At 35.4% G+C, this 16,023-nt stretch overlaps 1 protein-coding gene across 1 annotated transcript in view; it reads right to left on the bottom strand.

Annotated features, from left to right (window-relative positions):
• Positions 1–561: 561 nt before the first annotated feature.
• The window catches only part of RIT2 (Ras like without CAAX 2), a 311,462-nt gene continuing 296,000 nt past the window's right edge, over positions 562–16,023 (bottom strand). Inside the window, exon 5 of the mRNA XM_087439167.1 lies at positions 562–1,063. Within this exon, the coding sequence (XP_087295293.1) occupies positions 836–1,063 (228 nt within the window). The 3' untranslated portion in view covers positions 562–835. The remainder of the gene's footprint in view (positions 1,064–16,023) is intronic.

Consider the following 16,023-nt stretch of genomic DNA (forward strand, 5'->3'; position numbering starts at 1 on the left):
TAAGGACAACACAGTCTTGGGAGTCAACAAGCCTCTTACCCCGCAGATGGTCCTAATGCAGGTGAAGCAGTTCTAAGAGGGACTCCTCACTGAGAGGTAGCTGGGTGTCCTTTTATGAGTATGTGAACCACCAAGTTCATATTAACCTCTCCCTTCCTGCTACAAAGACAATACCCTTTGCCACATGCCAGTGACTTCCTGTAATAGTTTTGCCAAAGCCTAATGGAGCAGAGCACTGTAAATAAGAGGCTATTTCATTTCAGCCTCCAATGACCCACAACCAGTTCCTATTATTTATCATTCCTCTAAGGTTCATCTCTGGAGCATCCATGGAAAAGCACCATGACTTCGACATTTAAGGGAAGACCAGGCTGCAGACTCCTGCTCTGAATTGTTTCCTGAGCTTCTTCGTTATTTACTGAGATTCCTGAAATGCAAACAGCTAGAGTCTTATCAGGCAAAGGCAGATCCCCTGAGCCTTTTATCATTCTGTCTGCAATTTTGAATATTTCCTCTATAACCAGACAGCATACCAAATGAAGCTCGACTCTTTAAAGGGAAATGAGGCAATTGGAATGTCAGTTTTATTTAGTAATATATTGTAAAAACTAAACAGCATATCCGGCTGATTGACAAAATCCATCCAACTGTTAAGGGCAAAACAAAGCTCTCTCAAGAGATACAGTTATGCACATCTGGCTTTTGCTTATAGGCCAATATTTAAATAGAGAGAGAGAGACAGACAGACAGACAGAGAATATTGAAGCAGAATGAAACATTTGGAATTGTCCAACTGATAAAACCAGAGAGAGTAAATGAGTTAGAAGCAAGGATATCATGTCATGTTTTCTCTCTTCTTCTTCAATGAGCCTTTTAACTTCTTCCACAGGCTGTCTTTTCTCTTCAGTTTCTTTTCCATCAAGGATGGCATGGACTCCTTCTTGCGAATTTCCCTCACTAAACCATGAAAGGCATCATCAATGCAGAATCTGAGGGCTGCAGATGTCTCAAAAAAAGCACAATTATATTCTCGAGCCAGACTCAAGCCTTCTTCTGTAGAGACCTAAGGGAAAAATAAATGATATTAAAAGGAGAGGAAAGGAGAGACTCTTAGATCAAAAAGTATGTTCTCTACCAGAGCCGTGGTCCTCAGTTATATGAAAAGTAATATAAAATGTGAGAATTTGGTGTATTTCTTTTGGTGAGGAAGATTGGCCCTGAGCTAACATCTGTTGCTAATGTTCCTCTTTTTGCTTGAGGAAGATTGTCGCTGAGCTAATATCTGTGCCAATCTTCCTCTATTTTGTATGTGGGATGCCGCCATAGCATGGCTTGATGAATGGTGCGCAGGTCTGCACTGGGGATCCGAACCTGCGAACCCTGGGCCGCTGAAGCAGAGCATGCCAACTTAACCCCTAAGCCACAGGACCAGTCCCATAAAACTTGAGAATTTGTTTTAAGAGAAGACTCCTTGAATTTCTGAACTTGAAGACAAATGAGAAATCAGAATCTCTGAAAAGGGAACCAGTTAAAACTGATTAAAAATAGAAATCAGCTCTCCAGGCATCAAAAGAAGCAACATAGCATAGTGATCAAAAGCCTGGCTTTAGATTAAAACAAATTGGTTTCAAGTCCCAGCTCTACTACTTTTTAGCTTTGCAAACTTGGGTCAGTTTCTTAACTTGTTAGCCTCAGTTTGCTTATCTTTAACACAGGATAATAACACCTGTCTCAAAGGCTCTTTGTTAGGGTTAAATGAGATCATCTATAAAGGTGCAATGAACATGCTGGGCACATGTTTAAAGAGCTACATATATTAGTTATTATTAGTTATAGTCTAGAGCTTTCAGTTAAGAATAAGTCAAGATGAAGTTATCATGAAACTTTAAAAATGATCTCTGACAAAATAAAACAAAAAGCAAAACACCATCATTACGATAAATAAGCTTCTCTCTAGACGAGCACTTCAGAGCATTCTTAGAGCTTTATGAGTCTTCTGTGGCACTTAACCATGTCATGGCTTGTGTTATTGTAATGGGTCATCTAGACATTATAAACCGACTGAGGTCAGGGACTATGCCTCATTTATCATCCATTAGTGTGTACCACACTGCCTGGTACCTAAATCACCATTAGAGGTATTAAAAGAGTTAAAAAGATGATTACTAACAATACCTGGGTTTTAATAAGTATTAAATAAGATGTAAACATAAATGATACACAAATATTTGAACAGGGGATTAAAAGTCACTGTAGCTGGGTGCTAATAATCCTGCTCGAAATTTAGCACTCCCATTAAACTCTACCTGATTATTCACATTGGCTCTAAGAAAGCAAGAAGAAGGTTGCCTTTACTCAATATGTTCTGACTGCCTTTTTGCCCTACACTGGTTTATTTATTTTCTTAAAGTTACTCACATGTTTATATATCTATATGTTCAGTTTTCCTGCCAAACGGAAATATATGGTGAACTGGAGGCTCCATCAGTGTGGAACCCTGGGTAACTAGGACTATGATGAGTAGAGTACCCACTTCACTCATGTTGGATACGTGGCATAACTAAGAAAGAAAGTTTGTTGCATTAAGCTGTTGACATTTTGGAGTTATTTGTAACCAAATCATAAACCAGCTTTCTTAACTGATATACCATACAATATGGCAAATAAATGGTTGAGCTGGGATGTGAATATAGGTCTATCTGATTCTAAAGCCAGGTCCTTCATTCTAGTCTTTGATAGATTAACCTCACCAGAGCTATTAAACAGAAATGAGTAACTGTCTTGTTTTAGCCCTGTTAGACACAGAATGTTTGGATTCTGTCCTTTCTCTTTCTTTCTGCTGGAAAACACACCAATCCTTTTTTGAGTTCATTTCTATCTTACAGTAGCTTAAGAAATGTAGCTAAAAGCAACCAACTAAAGTTATCAACCTTATGTCTTGCCAGCAATTGAACACAGTCATAAGTTTATGGAGTAACTTGTCCGATTTCCAAGTAATCACAGGCAATAATCTTTTTTTCCTTTTTTTGATTCAGATATAACTTACATACAACATTATATTAGTTTCAGGTATACAACACAATGATTCAATATTTGTGTATAACGCAAAATGATCACTATAATAAGTCTAGTTAACATCCATCACCATACATACAGATTTTTTTTCTTGTGATGGGAACTTTCAAGATTTATTCTCTTAGCAACTTTCAAAAATACAATATGATATTATTAACTATATTTGCCATGCTGTACTTTACATCCACATGACACTTATTTTATAACTGGATGTTTGTACGTTTTGACTCCCTTCACCCATTTTGCCCACCCCCACCTCTGGCAACTACCAATCTCTTCTCTGTATCTATGAGCTTCGTTTTCTTTCTATTTATTTTTAGATTCCGCATAAAAGTGAGATCATATGGTATTTGTCTTTCTCTGTCTGACTTATCTCACTTAGCATAATGCACTCAAGGTCCATTCCTATTGTCGCAAATGGTAAGATTCCATTCTTTTTTATGGCTGAATAATATTCCATTGAGTGTGTGTATATATATGTATATATACACCACATTTTCTTCATCCACTGATGGACACAAGTTGTTCCATACCTTAGCTATTGTAAATAATGCTGCAATGAACATGGAGGTGCATAAATCATTTCAACTTAGTGTTTCCATTTTCTTTGGATAAGTATCCAGAAGAGGAATTACTGGATCATATGGTAGTTCTATTTTTAATTTTTCAACAAGACTCCATACTGTTTTCATAGTGGCTGCACCAATTTACATTCCCACCAACAGTGCACAAGTATTCTCTTTTCTCCATATCCTCACCAACACTTGTTATTTCTTGTGTTTTTGATAATAGCCATCCTAATAGGGATGAAGTGATATCTTACTGTGGTTTTGATTTGCATTTCCCTGATGATTAGCAATGTTGAGCATCCTTTCATGTACCTGCTGATTGGTCATCTGTATGTCTTCTTTAGAAAAATGTCTATTCAGATCCTCTGCCCATTTTTTAATTGGATTGTGTTTTTTTGCTATTGAGTTATATGAGTTCTTTATATATTTTGGATATTAACCCCTTATCAGATACACGATTTGAGAATGTTTTCTGCCATTCAGTAGGTTGCTTTTTCATTTTGTTGATGGTTTCCTTTGCTGTGCAGAAGCTTTTTAGTTTGTTGTAGTCCCACTTGTGTATTTTTGTTTTTGTTGCCTTTTCTTTCGGTGTCAAATTCAAAAAATCATCACCAAGACTGATGTCAAGGAGCTTACCACCCATGTTTTATTCATGCCAAGGAGCTTACTTTGTGGTTTCAGATCTTGTATCGAAGTCGTTAATTCATTTTGAGTTAGTTTTTGTATATGCTGTAAGATAGTGGTCCAATTTCATTCTTTTGCATGTGGCTGTCCAGTTTCCCAGCAGCATTTGTTGAAGAGAGTGTCCTTTCCCCATTTTATATTCTTGGCTCCTTTGTTGTAACATAAATGACTATATATATGTATGTTTATTTCTGGGCTGTCTATTCTGTTCCATTGGTCTATGTCTGTTTTTATGCCAAATACAATTCTGTTTTGATTACTATAGCTTTGTAATATAGTTTGAAATCAGGGACCATGATATCTCCAGCTTTGCTCCTCTTTCTCAAGATTGCTTTGGCTATTCCAGAGTCTACTGTGGTTCCACACAAATTTTAGAATTGTTTGTTCTATTTCTGTGAAAAATGTCATTGGTATTTTGATAAAGATTATATTGGATCTGTAGATTGCTTTGGGTGATATGGACATTTTAACAATATTAATTTTTATATCTATGAGCCCAGAGCACAGAATATCTTTCCGTTTACTTGTGTCTCCTTCAATTTCTTTCATCATTGTCTTATAGTTTTCAGTATATGAGGGTTTCAGCTTCTAAATTTATTCCTAGGTATTTTATTATTTCTGATGCAATTGTAAATAGGATTGTTTTCTTAATTTGTCTTTCTGATAGTTTGTTATTAATGTATAGAAATGCAACAGACTTCTGTATACTGATTTTGTATCCTGCAACTTTATTGAATTCATTTATTAGTACTAACAGTTTTTGGTGGAGTCTTTAGGGTTTTCTATATATAAAGTCATCTCATCTGCAAATAGTAATAGTTTTATTTCTTGCTTTCCAATTTGGATGCCTTTTATTTCTTTTTCTTTCCTAATTGCTGTAGGTAGGACTTCCAATGCTCTGTTGAATGAAAGGGGTGAAAGTGGGCATCCTTGTCTTGTTCCTGATCTTAGAGGAAAAGATTTCAGCTTTTCACCATTGAGTATGTTGTTAGCTATGGGTTTGTCATATACAGTCTTTATTATGTTGAGGTACATTTCCTCTATGCCCACTTTGTTGAGAGTTTTTATCATAAATGGATGTTGTATTTTGCCAAATGCTTTTTCTGTATCTATTGAGATGATCATATTATTTTTATCCTTCAGTTTGTTAATGTGGTGTATCACATTAATTGATTTGCAGATGTTGAAGTATTCTTGCATCCCTGGAATAAATCCTACTTGATCGTGGTGTGTGATCTTTTAATGTATTGTTGCATTTGGTTTGCTAATATTTTGATGAGGATTTTTGCACTAGGTTTATCAGGGATATTGGCCTATAATTTTCTTTTCTTGCAATATCCTTGTCTTGTTTTGGTACCAGGGTAATGCTGGCCTCATAAAATGAATTTGGAAGTGTTCTTTCCCTTCTAATTTTTGGAAGAGTTTGAGAAGGGCTGGTATTAATTCTTCTTTGAAAGTATGGTAGAGTTTACTAGTGAACTGTCTGGCCCTGGACTTTTATTTGTATGGAGGTTTTAAGTTACTGATTTAATCCCCTTACTAGTAATTGGTCTGTCCAGATTTTCTATTTCTCCATGATTCACTCTTGGAAGACTGTATGTTTCTAGAAATTTATCCATTTCTTCCAGGTTGTCCAATTTTTTGGCATACAATTGTTCATAGTAGTCCCATGATCATTTGTATTTCTGCGGTATCAGTGTTACATCTCCTCTTTTACTTCTGATTTTATTTGAGTCTTCTCTCTTTTTTTTGTTGGTGAGTTTAGCTAAAGGTTTGTCAATTTGGTTTATCTTTTCAAAGAACCAGCTCTTGGTTTTCATTGATATTTTCTATTGTCTTTTGAGTCTCTATTTTGTTTATTTTTGCTCTGATCTATGTTGTTTCCTTCTTTTTACTAACTTTGGCCTTTGTTTGTTCTTCTTTTTCTAGTTCCTGGAGGTGTAAAGTTAGGTTTTTTATTTGATATTTTTCTTGTTTCTTGAGGGAGGCATATATCACCTCATAGAACTGCTTTTGTTAGATCCAATAAGTTTTGGTATGTTTTATTTCCATTTTTGTTTGTCTCAAGGTATCTTTTTATTTTACTTTTGATTTCTTCATTGACCAATTAGTTGTTCAATAGCATGCTGTTTAGTCTCTATGTATTTGTGAATTTTCTGGTTTTCTTCTTGTAATTGATTTCTAGTTTCATACCATTGTGGTCAGAAAAGATGCTTGATATGATTTCAGTCTTCTTAAATTTCTTAGGACTTGTTTTGTGGCCTAATGTATAGTCTGGAGAATTTTCCATGTGCACTTGAGAAGAATGTGTATTCTGTTACTTTTGGATGGAATGTTTTGTATATATCCAAGTCCATTTGGTCTAACATGTCATTTAAAGCCAATGTTTTGTTATTGATTTTCTGTCTGGATGATCTATCCATTGATGTAAGTGGGACATTAAAGTCCCTGATTATTATTGTGTTGCTGTCTATTTCTCCCTTTAGGCTGTTAATATTTGCTTTATATATTTAGGTGCTTCTATGTTGGGTGCATAAATATTTACAAACATTATATCTTCTTGTTGTATTGACTCCTTTATCAATATGTCATACCCTTCTTTGTCTCTTATTACAGTCTTTGTTTTAAAGTCTATTTTTATTATATGAGTATAGCTACCCCAGCTTTCTTTTGGTTTCTATTTGCATGGAATATCTTTTTCCATCCCTTCCCTTTCTGTCTGTGTGTCCTTACATCTGAGGTGAGTCTCACATAGGCAGCATGTAAATTGGTCTTGTTTTTTAATCCATTCAGACACTCTATGTCTTTGGATTGGAGAATTTGGTCCATTTACATTTAAAGTAATTATCAATAGGTATGTACTTATTGCCATTTTGTTTTTGGCTATTTTGTCATTCCCCTGTTCTTTTCTTTTTCTCTTACTCTCTTCCTTTGTGATTGGATGAATTTCTTTAGTGGTATACATAGATTCCTTTCTTATTATCTTTTGTTTATCTACCATAGGTTTTTTCTTGGTGGTTACCATGAGGCTTACACACAACAACTTATATTTATAACAGTCTATTTTAAGTTAACAACTTAAGTTTGAATACATTCTAAAGCTCTACATTTTTATTCTCCCCTCCTCACGTTTTATGTTTGTAATGTCACATTTTTCATCTTTTTATCATGTGTATCCCTTAACTAATTATTGTAGTTACAGTTATTTTTGCTACTTTTGTCTTTTAACCTTCATACTTAGCTTTATAAGTGATTAATCCTCTACATTTACAATAATTTTCCTTTACCAGTGAGATTTATACTTTCATTTGTTTTCTTGTTATTAATTAGCACCCTTTGTTTTCTGCTTAAAGAAGTTCCTTTAACATTTCTTGTAAGGCTGATTTAGTGGTGATGGACTCCTTTAGCTTTTACTTGTCTGGAAAACTCTTTATCTCTCCTTCAACTCTGAATAACTTTGCTGGGTATGGTATTCTTGGTTGCAAATTTTTTCCTTTCAGCACTTTTGAATATATCATGACTTTCCTTTCTGGCCTGCAAAATTTCTGCTGAAAAATCTGCTGATAATCTTATGGGGGTTCACTTGTACGTGGCAAGTTTTTTTTCTCTTGCTGTTTTTAAGATTCTCTGCTTGTCTTTAAAGTTGACATTTTAATTACAATGTGTCTAGGTGTGGGTCTCCTTGGATTAATCTTATTTGGAACACTCTGGGCTTCCTGGATCTGGATATTTCTTGTCCCAGGTTAGGGAAGATGGAGGGTGCAAAGATTGCATCCACTGGCTTTCATTCCCTGAGAACACCTCTGTAAGTTCCTATAAGTGTGCCAAACCAGAAGCCTGCCCCTCAGACTAAACCTTATGGACAATTAAATAGGCCTCTTTCTTTCTTTCTTTCTTTCTTTTTTTTTTGAGGAATATCAGCTCTGAGCTAACATCTGATGCCAATCCTCTCTTTTTTTTTTTCTTTTACTGAGGAAGATTGGCCCTGAGCTAACATCTGTTCCCATCTTCCTCTACTTTATATGGGATGCCGCCACAGCATGGCTTGACAAGCAGTGCATTGGTGCATGCCTGGGATCCAAACCTGCAAAACCCGGGCTACCAAAGCAGAGCACATGCACTTAACCATTTGTGCCACGGGGCTGGCCCCAGGCCTCTTTCTCAAAAAGACTGGAGATGTATTCCAGTCTGCTATCTGCAGGGCCATGGGAGTGGTAGTCTGCCAAGAACTGTCTCTCTGTTACAGTCCCATAGTACCTAGGAACACAAGCCCCTGCTGGCCTCCAGAGCCAGGAGATCTAGGGGCATCTCCCACAGCCTTGTGGGTCTCTGAGTGTCCCCACTGGTCTTCAAAAACAGATGTTTTGGGGGTTTATCTCTCAGGTGCTGGTCTTAAAAGTTGGGATGCCCAATGTGGAGTATGAACTCTTTGCTCCTTGGAGAGAAGCTCTGGGTTTTGAGGTCCTTCCTGACTATAGGTCACCGTGCCGGGGGTGGGGTTTACGGAGAGATTGTGTCTCAGCCTTTCCTACCCACATCGATGTGGCTTTCCACTTGTTTGCCTGATGTGAAAGGGTCACTCCACTAGTTTTTAGAGTTTTTTGTCTGGAGGAAATTGTTCCATATATAGCTGTAGATTTGGTGTGTCCATGGGAGGAGGTGAGTTTAAGATCTTCCTAGGTCGCTATCTTGAACCAGAACTCCCCAGGCAATAATCTTATCAAATGTTTTGACACTGCATAGCATGTGTTGCCATTTATTTTTCAGTCTCCTGTAACAATTTTTCCCACCCAGAAGCCAATGACACGTATTTTACGTTTTTCTATAGCAACACCACATTTCTGGTACCATTTGCTAGATTAATCAGCTTTCATCAGGCTATATGTATACAAAAAAAGCCTCAAAGTCTCTGTGGCTTGCAAAAATATTTATTTTGTGTTCCCATTGCCCATTAACAGTTAGAGAGTGGACTGTGGTAGCTCAGCTCCAGGCTGTTGGTTGGGCTGTGGTTTGTCCCTTCTGTCTTCTTATTCTGGGACTCAGGCTGAAAGAGCACTTCTTATCTGTGATATGATGTTCCCATGACAGAGAACAGGAAGGCAAGAGGTAGAGATAATTTTACCCACATCTCAATGGTCAAAGACAAATGGAGAAACCTAAAGTCAATGAAATGGGATGTATACTCAGCTCACAATGAAAAATGGCAAGGATGGGGAAGAGAAAAAGAACTGAAAAGAAATAATAGGATCTACTAAAATCAGTAGAGGTAAATACAGTACACTTTCCAATTAAAGACAAAAATTGTCAGACCAGATTTTTAAAAAATCACTTGTAGTTGAAGTACCTTACATGTAAGGATATAGAAAGAGTGAAATATGAATGGAAATTAATACATAAAGAAAGCTGGTATACTGACATAATATGAGACAAAATAGATACTAAGTTAAAAAATTAATAGAGTTAAAGGGAGATATTTTATAATGATAAAATGATAAATCTATAAGGAAGATATTATACTTATAAATTTGTATGTACTGAAAATCATAGCCTCGGTTTATAAGAAAGAAAAGTTGACAGAACTAAGATCCAAAATTATAGTAATAGATTCTAACACATCTCCCTCAGCAAATGAAAGAATAAGTAGGCAAAAAGTGAATACAGATATAGAAGGTCTGAATAAAACAACACAATCTAATTTACATGTGTAAGATACTGTACCCAACAATTGAAAAAGTCACATTCTCTTTGAGTGAATCTGAAGCATTTATAGAAATTGACTTTGTGCTAAGCTCTAAAGCAAATTTCAAAACATTGCAAAGAATCAAAATCATAGCATATTCCACAACAGAATTAGGATAGAAATTATATTTTTTTAAAACATAACTAGGAAATCCCCAATATTTTGTAAAAATACACTTCCAAGTAGTCAATAGGTCAAAAAAGATATTACATGAAAATTAGAAAATATTTGGAACTGAATGATAATGAAAATACAACATATCACAACTTGTGGAACATCTAAAGCTTTGTTTAGAACAATGTTTATAGCATTACATCTATGTTTTAGAAAAGTAGAAACATTCAAATTTAATGATCAAAGTAGCAATCTCAAAAATTACAAAAAAAAATTAAAAAAGCCCAGCAAATTAAACCCAAAGAAATAGGAAGAAGGAAATGATAAAGCTAAAGACAGAAATAAGTAAAATAGAAAACAATCACATGATAGAGAAGACTAAATTCAATCGGAGTTTTTGTAAAGATGTTAAAATGATAGAGCCTAGGCAAGACAGATTAAAGGTGAAAAAAAGGGAGAGCACAAATAAATAATATGAAGAATGACAAAGTAGACATCACTACAGATCTTACAAATGTAAGAAAGATAATAAGGGAATATTATGTTTGCGCAAACAATTCTGACAAGTTAGATGAAGGGCAAATTTCTACCAAAACAAAATTTGCCAAAACTTACACAAGAAGAAATAGAAAATCTGCATTGTCCTATACCTTAAACAAGGAATTAAATATGTAATTAAACTTTTCCACAATTACATCTCTATGACCAGAAGCCTTCTTTGATGAATGTGTGTGGATATATGTACCAAAAGATATGTACAAAAATGTTCATATTAGCATTATCAATAATAGCAAAAAAACCTAAAAGCAACACAAATGTTATCACCAGTGAATTTGATAATTTGTTTTATGTTAATACAATGGAATACTGTTCAATGCAAATGAACAAAATACTGTTATATACAACTTAAATAAATTTTACAAACATAATAATGTTTAGCAAAAGAAATAATACCGAAGAAACACTTTTATTAAACTTTTTATTTTAGTATAGTTTTAGATTTACAGAAATGTGGCAAAGATAGTACAGATAGTTCCCATATACTCCACATCCAATTTCTCCTATTGTTATATTAATATGGTATGCAATTACATTTTTAGAAAGTTTAAACACAGGAAAACTATTCTTTAGTGTTAGGAGTCAATATAATGTTTCCTTTGGGAGGTGACACAAGGGAGTCTTCGTTATCTTCCTTGATCAATAATGGTGGTTTCAGATCAATTCACTTTGTGATAATTTATAAAATTGTGTATTTATAATTTGTCTACTTTCTATATATAATATGTTAATTAAAAACTCAAAAAATGAACTGTATAATATGAAGCACTCCTTTTGAATTTGTAACATCACCTTGTCCTCAAGTACAGTAATATTTCCGTAGCTACATATTTTAACATCCACAGTAAATAGGATACGTAAAGTCTGTAAATAGACTCAGATCACATCACATCATGTTTTGTCACAAATGACTTGGGTCTAGTCAGATTTTGCAAACAAATACATTAAGAAAAACTTTCCTTTTCATACTATTTACATTGCTGAAATTAGATAACAGATTGTGGACTTTTATGTTTTTGGTGAGAGGGTTCAATATCATAAAGATTACAAATTGTCCCAAATTAATGTATAATTTCAATACAAACTCATTCAAATCCTGAAATCTTTTGAATTATAGAATATCATATAGAGATACTAAAATTCATGGGGAAGAATAAAGGTAAAAACAGGAAAGAAATACAGTAATTCTAGCAAGAAGAAAGTAGGAAGAAGAACAGTAACAGTGATTTTGGACTCCCCGTGTTAAGGTTCTCTGTAAAGCTACAGTAGTTCAAGCAGTGGGGTGTTAGGTAAGGGCTAGACAGATAGACCAGTACAGTGCAGTAGAGAACCTCGAAACAGGATCAAAATATGTATCTGAGCTTGGTATATTATTGGAGTGGCATTCCAAATCAGTGGGGAAACGAAAGTGCATTCAATGGTACACTGACATTGAGTTATCATTTTGGATCATTTTTGATGTATGGAGATTATTTCCACTAGCACAGGAAGGTCATTTTTCTTTGGGAAGAATAGAAGTAGAAAGAGATTAGTGTCATGTCTTTAACCAAATCTACATTTTTTTTAGACGTTTGAAAAATTTCTCTGTACACATACATATATTTATGAAATGTTTCCTAATTATCAAAATGTAAACATTGCATTGGAGATATCAAAATTCAGTTAAAAGTCCAATATAACATTCAAGCTTAATCTGAAATAACATTTGAAAACAAATTCCATGCAAAGATTCTTATTGAAATCATATACCGCAAAACAGCACCTTTAATAGAGGATCTAACTACATACAGGTTTCCCCCGCTAACTGAAAGTTCGCTTGGCTTTTACAAAAGACCTATGTTAGTACCTGTTTTCGCTAACAGAAAGAAATCTGAAGAAGATTTTTGCTTTTACGAGAAAAGGTGAAAAGCGAAAACAGCGTTCAGCGTTTGTTTTGCAGCAATTATAAAGGCAGCGCACCCCAAGCAGGGAGAGTGGCGCCGCCAAGCCTTTTCCCCGAGAACTACATTCAGCATCTCGGCATCAAGCTGCCATAGCTTTGAACTGTCTGTGAGCGTCTACACTTTATCTCTATTTATTTTGGTAGGTTATTTTTAGTGTCTGGAAACGCTCACAAAATTTTTCCCATATAAATTAATGGTAATTGCTTCTTTGCTTCACTGTTTCAACTTACAGAGATTTCATACGTGCACTCTACTTTTGGACAGTGAGGGAAATCAGTATTTTATTATTTGTACCAGGCTGAAGTATGTATAACTCTGTGACTACTCATTACTTTGGTAAGTAACGTAGGAATCAAGAACTCTCTATTTCAAAGCATGAAATGTAGTTGCACAGATCCTTAGATTCATTATCAGACTATTAATTTCATGTTATTTAATTGAATAACCCAGTAATTTTCACATTCATTATACTAAAATGTAAACGAAAATTAAACTTAGCAAAATATTTGATCTCTTCTACATTTCCTTAAAAAAATTCTTATTAGATCAATGAACTAAAGTTTTTATTTTAAGAAAAATATTAAAGTGAAAGCATACTTTAAAAATAAATTTCCATGTTTCAATAAGTTTTATCTCCCACCAATATTGACAAACCATATATCTGTCATTGCTACCTTTGACCTTGGAATTTATATACTATAAATTCAATGGAAGAACTTGAGTCCAAGCATACAAGAAAAAATAAGTTTAACAAACATTAATTTTTATAGATTTTTAGGCTTATTTGTTTCGTAAGTATGGTTAGTTTAAAGACCACAAATATTGCAATAGTATCATTGGGAGTAATTTTTTGTCCACTAATGGTGTTCTGACTGGTTCAGAACCAGATTGTAGAACAAGCAGTAACAGCTTCTATATTAGGGTTCAAAACCAGAGTAATTAACATATTCTTTTAATATATTATATCTTATCTATTCAAATTTGAAGTAAAATTAAATAATTTTAAATCACAAATATTCCACCACATCACACAGTAACTGCTAAGAAAGAAGCACAGTGTTAGAAGGAAATTAATTTTTTTTTATTTCCCAAATGAGGAGTTTCAGGCCCAGAAAGGTTAAGCAAATAGTTCAAGGTCACACATCTAATTAAGTAAAACACCATCAAGTTCTACTCTCTTCCATTAAGTATTGTTTCTGGTCCTTCCTGCTGTTTCTCATGGGATCTTTCTAGTTCCCTTTGCTAATATTCCGTATAAATTTAATTGATTTATTCTGATGTGAGGTGTTACAAAATAAACTAATTCGTAAGTGGTAAACAAATGGCATAGAACATTTTATATTGCATTTACATAAAAAGAAAATTTAAAATGAATACAGAAATCACAGGAAAAAACAAATATTATAGAACGATTACTTTGCGGAGAGGAGCAATTTTGATGCAGATATCATTACACTACCATGCCCCTCAATTGCAAAGAAGGGGAATTTGTGATTAAATGTGCCACCTGGAGGCCTTAGAAAGCATTGGCAGAAAAAAATGGAATAAAGAAAAATGCTTCATACAAGTAATAGAAAATTTCAATAACCCAGGGGAGCCATCTCTTTAATATACGTGACCTTTTTCACCGAAGAAGTTCACCGCATAATACGCCAGTTGCTCCCTGAAATGCCATTTCCCATCTGCCAGAGGAGGCATTAGAGCACAGCCACAGCTGCATGGGGGGTTGATGAGATGGCTGGGGCAAAATGGTAAGCAGAGCCTGTTCCAGTCCAGGCCCAGCTGCTAGTGGGAAGCAGCAAGCATGCTGGCCAATTCGAGTTCCATTCCCAACAATCTGCTGACTTCAGGGGCTTCATCCCTCTCTACATCTTTTTATCTTTTACCTGAGCTCCACAAAAATAAATTAAATTAAATTATAATAAGGGTATTCAGGGTAATGGTGGTTGTCCGGTAAGCTATATAATTCTTAAATAGCACAAAAGGAAATTCTGAGACTGCTCTGCTGTAATTGCTAACCTTGAATGAGAAGAGATTGGCAGAAAGATGAGTCTGTCTCCTCCAGGAGAAGCTTTGCAAGCAAAATATCTTCATGGTTAAGCCTACGGGGCACTGTTAAAACCTTTAGTGTACAGAACAAACTCTCTGGGATTTGTTTTACATTTTTTAATGTCTCTCTGTCTGTGTTTCACTTCATTCTTACCCATGGTGCTATTAATTTTCATATACAACCTACATCATCAAGGTAACAGGAATAATAGTTTCCCCGGAAATTTAGGACCAAAACGTCTTAATTGTCAACTTGAAGGAAAAGCTGCCCGAACTTAGATTGTTTAGTTTTCATTTTGTTTAGTTGTATAATTAGCTTTGACCAGTTTTAACAATGTGAGGAGCCTCGGTGATTTCCTTGACCAGCTCCAACGAAAGTGCTTTTGATTTATTTAACCTGATTTATTTATTTACTTATTTAATCTGAATTATTATTTTTTATAGAATTTAAAGGTAAGTGTGTAGATGTCATCTCAAATTCCTTACAGGGAAAAACAAAACCAAGCAAAGCACTGGCAAGAATGTTCCACCCTCAGTTGCAGTCGTTGACACGTGGGAAACTCATTCTTGACAGAACAAAGACTGGGCCTGCCGAATGTCCCACTCCAGTGCATTCCCTCCATCCCATTATCTTTCTCCAATCCTCTTTCTAAGTGGGTGAACAACAAATCTACAACCTAAGCAGAGGCTGAACTACAGAATAGGTGTCAGTCTCTTTTAGCAGGCCCCTATAACTTTTAAGAGCAATTATGTGATTATGTTGGAGCCTCCTTCCCTTATCTTGGCAAGGAGGAGTGCAAGCATCCCTCTACCCTTCTCCATGGCAAGGAGAAGGAAAAGCATTCCACCTTGGCTTCAAGAACACAGATTCTAGGGCCGGCCCTGTGGCTTAGTGGTTAAGTGCACGCGCTCCGCTACTGGCGGCCCAGGTTCAGATCCTAGGCGCGCACTGATGCACCACTTGTCCGGCCATGCTGAGGCGGCATCCCACATACAGCAACTAGAAAGATGTGCAACTATGACATACAACTATCTACTGGGGCTTTGGGGAGAAAAACGGGAAAAAAAAAGGAGGAGGATTGGCAATAGATGTTAGCTCAGGGCCAGTCTTCCTCAGCAAAAAGAGGAGGATTGGCATGGATGTTAGCTCAGGGCTGACCTTCCTCACAAAAAAAAAAAAAAAAAAGAACACAGATTCCTGCCACCCTCCCACCACAACTTCTCAGCCCCTGAAATTTTCCTTTATAGACTGGGAAGGGAGTGGGAATCTGGAAACAGTGAGAGTAGGAGT

Source organism: Ceratotherium simum, chromosome 14, assembly GCF_057802395.1.
Source record: "Ceratotherium simum simum isolate JZ-2026a chromosome 14, ASM5780239v1, whole genome shotgun sequence".
Lineage (NCBI taxonomy): Eukaryota > Metazoa > Chordata > Mammalia > Perissodactyla > Rhinocerotidae > Ceratotherium > Ceratotherium simum.